The sequence below is a fragment of the Apium graveolens genome, chromosome 3 (assembly GCF_009905375.1).
Source record: "Apium graveolens cultivar Ventura chromosome 3, ASM990537v1, whole genome shotgun sequence".
Classification (NCBI taxonomy): Eukaryota; Viridiplantae; Streptophyta; class Magnoliopsida; order Apiales; family Apiaceae; genus Apium; species Apium graveolens.
In genome coordinates this window covers 280420226-280428562 of record NC_133649.1, presented here as the reverse complement: position 1 = coordinate 280428562, position 8337 = coordinate 280420226, and the positions used below count along the sequence as shown (strand labels likewise).

The 8337-nt window shown below is 35.3% G+C and overlaps 1 protein-coding gene across 2 annotated transcripts; it reads right to left on the bottom strand.

Annotated features, from left to right (window-relative positions):
• Positions 1-1227: 1227 nt before the first annotated feature.
• Positions 1228-7819, bottom strand: LOC141713448 (protein PSK SIMULATOR 2-like). Of its 2 annotated transcripts, none has more exons than XM_074516877.1 (12): positions 7335-7819; positions 4684-5009; positions 4499-4591; positions 4316-4406; positions 3802-3895; positions 3318-3415; positions 3033-3102; positions 2688-2791; positions 2475-2591; positions 2289-2365; positions 2093-2137; positions 1228-2004 (listed from the first exon to the last, which is right to left on the bottom strand). In XM_074516877.1, the coding sequence occupies exons 1-12, from the start codon at positions 7641-7643 to the stop codon at positions 1506-1508; spliced, it is 1923 nt and encodes a 640-aa protein (XP_074372978.1). In that variant the 5' UTR covers positions 7644-7819; the 3' UTR covers positions 1228-1505. The 2 variants fall into 2 exon arrangements, with proteins under 2 accessions (XP_074372978.1, XP_074372979.1); XM_074516878.1 differs by having other exon boundaries at positions 2688-2788.
• Positions 7820-8337: the final 518 nt, after the last annotated feature.

The following is an 8337-nucleotide window of genomic DNA, read 5'->3' as shown; positions in this document are numbered from 1 at the left end:
ACTTGTGACAACAAAAAATAAACTCTTAACCACTTGAGTCATCCAACCTTACTTCAATCATGAATTTTATTTTGAATAATTCACACGTTCATTCAAAATCATAATCAATTTTCTACTTTTCTAAGTAAAACAAAATATCGGATAATTAGTGCTATCAGTCTAGAACATTATAGAATATACACTTATTTTGCCATGCACCGACCTTGTCACCGATTTAATAGTGAAGTCGGTGGGTAACCCTCTATATAAAACGATCCCCATGTCTATGAACTCTCACCACAGATAGCAGGCTGATAACAAAATCACAATTCTCTATATTTCTTTGACAACATGCAGATCTTCGTGAAAACCCTGACAGGCAAAACAATCACTCTCGAAGTGGAGAGTTCTGATACAATTGATAATGTGAAGGCAAAGATTCAGTACAAGGAGGGGATCCCGCCTGATCAACAGAGATTGATTTTTGCTGGAAAGCAACTTGAGGACGGACGCACTTTAGCTGACTATAATATTCAGAAAGAGTCTACTCTTCACCTTGTTCTTCGTCTCCGTGGTGGCTTCAACTCTGTTTAATCGACTTCTTATGAGTTCGTGTTAGGAATCGTAGTAATAATAATCTAGTTTTCTAGATCAAATATCTGTCTCTTTAATCTCAAGTGTTCTTCCCCAGTTTATCAACTTCTTTACCAAATACTAGTACAGTAGTACTACAGTCTCAGTTAACTCGTGGTTTATCAATAAATCTTATTTTTACTGTGTAACGTGGATTGTGATAATATAACTTGGCTTTGTTTTCAAAATCTATAGTCTGATCGTTAACAGCTAGAATGATTAGATATCTGAGATTACAACAAATAATTTGTGTACGCTCTGAATAACTGGGTTTCCTTTTTTTCTCTTTCTTGTACCAATTGTACATGAGAAGAAAAAATTTGATAACCTTAATCTGTAGAGATTTGATTTGTACAAAGAAAAATATATTAAACCAAAAGTTCATCGGTACATCCCATATAAACTATGTCAACGGCTGTGCACGGTAGGCACCTTTCCAGCAATATGTATGTTCTGTTCGATGTCAGACGATACAGAAATATTCACAAAGCAAAGTAGTACAATATTTCAAGCTTCTGATGCCATTCATAGTATTCATATAACAAAAATACATTATCACCGAATGGTACAAAGGTTAGTTGTGGAACTAGGAGGATATTAATTCACAACCAGGGGAAAGAGTAACAGAACTAGTAATCAAACGGCCAGCATTAGATTGATACAAAGAGTAATAATACTTCCTAACATAGGACAAACATTAGATTGATACAGATATATTTCTCTGTGCCAACATTTCAAATTTCACCCGCCATCTTAAAATAATTTTCAATATTTCGAAACAGCTCTTCTACTATTATACAGTAATACCTGACTGCAGATGATGATATATACAATCGGATACGAAGCAAGTCATTTAAGGAACAAATACAATTAAATATATATGATATACATGCTTAGTTCGAAAATAGCTCATGCTGGTCCATACCATCCAATATATCCAAAATGCTGGATTTTTGATGCCCCTGCTGCAAGAATCTTCTTGGAGAACTTCCGGTGCTCCTACTTAATGCCCAAACTTTTGTTGATCCCCTTCTTCCCATAACAAATTCTTGGCTTTTGCTTCTCCCAATAATCATTTTTCTCTGCTTCACCACCTCTTCTAATAAATTTCTATCCTCGGGAGAAAGTTGCTTCTTCTGTACTTCATACTTGTTGTCTAACGATGATGGTCCTTGTGTCTCAATAAGAGGAATTACTCCTCTGTTAGTTGGTGATCGAACTGGCAAAGCCTTAAATCCATTGTCTCTGTACCCAACTTGATTGATCAGACGGTGAAGGAAAACCACCAGTTCAAGTATGTATTGATCCATCTTTTTCTTATCTGCATGATACAATGTTTGTAGACGAATCACACTGCTGTTCGCACCAGTCTTCTTGCCGCCAAAATCCATGCTGTCAAATGGAGACAACAATATTAAAAATTTCATTGATACTTAAGAGGTAAAAAGTAAAGACATGCAACAGAGAACAGTTCACAAACCCAGTATTGGCCCATTCTCCAACCCAACCAAAACCTTGATGCGCTCTGCTCAATTTCCATCAGAACATCAAATTAAAATTATAAAATATGTGAAACAATCAAGAGTTACAGAACAAGTAGTTAAGAACATAAAATCTGATTCATAACAAAAACGGATCACAGTAGGTTAGGGAGTAATCAGACTAATTGCGCATACTTGGTAGTGTCTGCTGCAATTGGAACCAGCCACTGGAGAGTCTCCTCCATTTTAGCTTTGATTTGAGGAACTGTAAGCTGGAAATCAGAATGTTACATAAAAAAGTAAGACACGGAGAATACTAAAACAAGCCCAGAAAAATTCAGTACGAAACACAATTAAAAGGGACTTCAGAAGACTGCACACCTCCTCCTTCGCATCAAATGCCTGTAACCTAGAACGCAATGCTGTCTTAACACTGATTGGCAACCCATTGTACAATCCATCTCTTGTATTAGGAGGGAGAGATGTAGGACGACATGCCTATATTCATATTAATAAAAAAAAATTACAGTACATCAGCTTAATCACAGAACACCTACCACAAGCAGCTTACTAAAAAAAGTGGATAGCACTTACAATGTTATCTATTTGAGTGATTATATGAGCATAATGTAAAGCGAGACCAGCAACGCCTAGTCTTTCAGGTTTATTAGAAGGCTTTTCAGTAGGTACCTCACCTGCTACAGCAAAAAAAAGACTGAAGGCTAGATGGCAACATCATTATCTACTCCACTATGCATAATAACTACATGATTTATACAACCTAAGCAGCAATCACTTGGAAGTAATTCCCTCCATCACATTGTATTTTCTACATTATTTTATCCAATGAGTGATGCAGATAATTTAACTTTGGTCCTGTAAACTACTCATGGAACAAAGTGAATATCCATGCCAACTGTGCACTGTGCTACATAATACCTTTAACTCCAAATGCTTCCAGGATGTCTTGATGTATGAATGTTACTATATCGACGAGCTTCTCCACAATCTGCGTGATAAAAAGCAGGAGGAAATATGCAAAAAAAATTAGTAGGATGCAGAATTACAAAGGTTTATGACACCAACTGTTCATTTTATACAAAATTATGTGTGATTATAATCAACAATCCTGTGCGAATCAATTTACCTAAATTCCTGAACTAATTTAAAAGTGATGCAAAAGCTGGAAAGAATTAAAAAAAAAAGATGTTGTGGACAACATACTTCCTCCAAACTTCTGGACCAGAGAGATTTTTTTTGTAAGCTTTTCACGAGTTTTCTTTGATGCTTCAGCTCAGAATGTAATATCACCAGCCCCTCACCTATGCCAATAAGAAAACAAATTGATTGTCAGGGAGTTATTTAGCTAATGGTTACTGATGTAAAGAAAGCAGTCAGATAATAAGCGACAACGACAACGCTGATGCAAACTTCTAATTCAGATAACAAGATAATCATAAAACATCACCTGAAAAATGCACTAGCCCAAGAGGCAAGTTTTAGTCAAGAAACTCATCACAATTTCACAGTACTAATAAATTCAATGTCTGCCATACAAGTAATATATTTACTAATTTAATCCTCACAACTAAACACAAGAATACAAGTAACCTATCACCCAGATTTGCTATTTACAAAGGAGGGGTTAATGGTTCAAAACTGAGCTTCAAAACAAAAGGAGATGTATAACCAAAATTAAGGGTCTAACCTTTTCGAGGAAGATGTAGCGACTCTACCTCCTCCAACTTTCTTCGGTAATCTTGTTCAAATCTATCTAAAGCATGTAACTCATGATATAGTTCCTGCATGATAGATGTCCATGAGTTGGCTGTTGGTTTTCAGATCGAGTTTCCAAATATATGTGTGCACACACATACACACACATCTAATTATTGTCCACATATATTATGTACAATGGCAATGCCGCAATGGTGAAACTATGAAATGCATTAACTTAGGTAATCACATCCCTGATCCATCTCCGAAGAAATTAACGCAAGAAATATTTAAATTGCAAGCAAATCTCATGCATGTTCTATAATGAATCAGATACATAAACAATAATTGATAACCACAATGCACTATCAATTTCATGTTTGCAGATCGCATGCCGTCACCATCAGTTCCGATACAGTACATAAGCATCAATATACAATGCAGCAACCGGCAAGCCAATCAAATGTACAACATTCAGAAAGTGCACTGGGAAAGAACTAGCTTACAGAAGTGTGCTGAGCCAGATTGGTCAATTCATGCATTGTCTTCTCTGCCTCTTCCCTAGGTTGCTTTTGTGTCGCTGGGTCAGTATCCAATCTGACCATATAACCATTTATAAGTTTGAAATCCAATCCGGAAGCAGACTATTAGCTCATAAGTGAGTATCTTATACTAAAAAACCAATTTACCTGGAGAAATAACGTCCCAAATTGTGCCATTGTGGATCTTTACATAGATCTCCAAACCTAATTACTTCTCTAGAAAAAACGCTAAATTCCTCCCTGCAAACAATTATGTAGAATATAAAAGACTAATTCCAACCACATGTAGCTGCTCAAGGCTATGAGTTTCATATCATTAAGGTATGACTAACCTTTTGTCCCCAGCAGCAATTCTAAGCAACTCCGTCATATCAGTAGAAACTAAAAGCTGTACTCCTTCAGAGTGGAGGATTTCCTTTTTAAGAAATTGAATATTTTCCCCTGAAATAGACTGTAACAAATTTGAACCTTTGGCGATGGTATTAGCAACTTCAAATGCCAGGATAGATATCTTATTCCCTCTTGAAGCCATGTTAGATACAAATCCACTTCCAGCATTTAAATTTGTCATGCTACTACCTAGTGTATCCAGGACATCCACTGCCCTCTCCAAGCCCACAATGCCCGCTTTACCAAGAAATGAGCTCACATGAGGTCCCTGCATTGATGCAATAACCAGATTCAGTCAAACTATGCCACATTAGCTTTCAGTTATGAAAGAATAACTACTATAAATTTTGTTTTATCTCTCTTTTTAGTCAGTTGGTTCCAAATCCTTAACTAGTTTATATTCCAAGTTTGAATCAAAAATTGATTACTAAATCCTGTTATTTAAGCCAATATGGGTGTAACAAAATCTCATCTTTGAGTAGAGGATCTAGTTTGTACAAAAAAAATTCCATATCCAGACTCAAGACTCCAAATGTACTAATGGAATTTACTATTTCACCACCTAGCACTCAAAACTAGTTTGCTCATAATTTTGAGCCTTGCCACAATGGCTACAGCTTAGCTACCTATTCTATCCTGCAATTCCAGTATCTACATTATATAACTCATATTAGAGAAAGACACATAAAGACCTACAGTTTCTTGCTACCCCAAGAGCAACAAGATTTCTTAGGTCAAATAGAGGATAGTGGATACTAAGAGTCAGTTGCAGACTTGCAGATAGGCCTGTCAATGGAGCGAAAATCCGATCCAACCCAATCCGAGGTCATTTTAGTGAATATGGATCGACCTATTAAAAATCCGATCCAGGATCCGATCCGATAAGAAAAATTCGATTATAAATGGAGCGGATATGAATTTAGGCCGATCCGACCCGTTAAGAACCCGATCCGGTTTATGTATGTGTGTGTGTATATATATATATATATATTATAATAAAAATATTTCTTAATTAATTCTAATTTTAAACGTATTATCCTCGAGTCAAGTCCCACTATGTATATTCCGTTCGATTCGGTCTCTAGAGTCCGGTCCATTTCTATAACCCCAGTTCTTCTTACCTTTTGGAGTCGCATAACCCAAGTCTCCATTCATATAACAATTCCACTTCGCAACATCAATTTTTTTCATTGTTAGAATTAAAATACTGTACAACCTAATGGTATGTTTATTTCAAAAAGCGAATTTTAGTTTCTAATTTATCTTTGAATTTCGTTGTATTCAACTTGTATTTTAATATTTTTAGGAATGGTCAATTTTGAAAAGATTTTGTAATAAGTTAAGATAAAAAATAAATATACATAAATGGAGCGGATATCCGATCCGAAATCCGTGATCCGAACTGATATGGATATGGAACGGCCTGTTAAAAATCCGGAGTCGATCCGATCCGAATCCGAATCCGAAAAATTAAATGGGAATGGATATGGATTTAGGTCGATCCAATCCAAACTCGATCCATTGACATGCCTACTTGCAGAAGTTTAAAGAGGTCATCAGAATTACTATTTAATGTTTGACTAGACAGGAATCCCTTCCTTGAATCTAGCAAGATTGCTTCTGGTGTACCATAGAAACTAGAACTGAAAATCGCCGAGTACGAGAACACAGGATAGGTCTTCCGAAGTTGTCATAGACGCAAATAAGTCACATCTTAATTTCACAATTCTTACTTTTAGTAGTTTGACCTCAAGTGTCTCGGTACTTGCCTGCTGAGAACTTCATATCAGTTAATGACTTAATAACACTTGTTTTAGAACGTGATAAATCCTAGAAGTAGGGGTACATCAAACTTTAAGGTTTATGATCTTGAATCATAAAATATAAGTAATGACATCCCTTTTCTACACAGTTGTAGAGAACCAGCTTTTAACTACATAATCGTGTGCAATTGTGCATATAAATACATAACATCTTCAGCATATATGTGAGCCCGCTCCTATTTTTAGAGAATTAGGGCATACTGGTATATGTTTTAATACCAACAACCAACCACCAGATAAATTTACCTTTAAAGTGCAAATACAGGCTTAGACTAATAACGGTATCTCTAATGAAGCATAAAAATTCCTAGACTGTTTTAATCCTATCAAATCCTCAAAGTCCTTCATTACAAATCCTAAGCTCGCCAACAACTACATTAACAGATCCACTAAACCCAATCCAATGCAATACATGGTTAAAAATGTGTAGACTGTAGAATACACACAAACACATTACACCTCATGGATGACTTAGTCCCACTTACCATACCCCTCAGCTTTACCGAACATGAAATCCTAAATATAACCGAAATTCGGCTACCTATACACATAATTTGTACTTAAATTCCTAAAAACTTAACTTAATAATCCACCGAATAGCATCCCTAACCTTTAAAATCTCTTAATTTAACTCCGAAACAAGCAAAAAATAAACGATCTAAACTACTCACAGATTGAATGATCTAAGCTCTAAGCAACAAAACCTAACAATTGAAACAACTCACACAACAGCAAAACAAATACTACAAGGTACGACAAAATCAATAAACCTTGGTTCCGTGACTACGAACAGGAGTAGAAGACTTCAATTCCCTGGAAATAGAGAAATGAAGCTCCCCGGAATCGAAAACATGTTGCATCTTTTTTTTCTGTCCATTGGGAACAATAGAATCAACACCATCATAACTAACAACATCGTCGCTATCCTTCCTGCGCTTGTTCTGCTTACCAAAGCTTTTAATCGATTTCAGCTTCCCGGAGAAACCAGAACTAGAATTAGAGTCATCTCGATTATTGTGTTGAAAATCAGGACTAGTTGTGGTGTGTTTAATCGTGCCGCCTGTGCAAACGCCTCCCATTTTTTGAATCAAAGCAGAGTAATTAATTGGGAGGTGTTTGGATTGGGGACTGATTAAAAGAGGAAATGAGGGGAATAGCGCGTTTAATGTCGAGAATGGCAAACGCGGTGTTTTGTGGAAGTGAGGAGATGAGAGAATGCTCCCTAACGCATTATTTGACTCTGCCCTTGTATTTTTCGGGTTTTTCTTTTTATTTATTTGGTTGGAAATAGAAATAGTCGGTCGACGGAGATGATAAAAGTCGTATTACGGCTGTTTTGGTCAAATTGGATCAACTTGTTTACCTTTCATACTTTTATTTCATTGTGACTTACTTAATAGATTATTAATTAATTTTTTATTTTTAGATGATTGTTTTTATTTTTGTATTCGAACGTACCTTTTTTGAGTTCGATCTTTGCGTGTTTTTTAAATTTTAATGAAATCAAACTCAAATATGTTTGATCTCGAGTTCAAACAAATTTTTAATTTTAAATTTGATTCGAAAACTCCAATCAATTTTATAAAATATTGATAAAAACTTAAAATATGATTGGTTTGGGTCAAGTTATATTCGATTAAATCTATAAAATATTAAAATATTTATATAAAAATATATTTAAAATTAAAAATTAAAAATAGTAGAGACCGGATAAATTTGCCAATAGTTTGGTTTATTTAAACCCCAAAGCAAAAAATGTAGAAATAAAATATT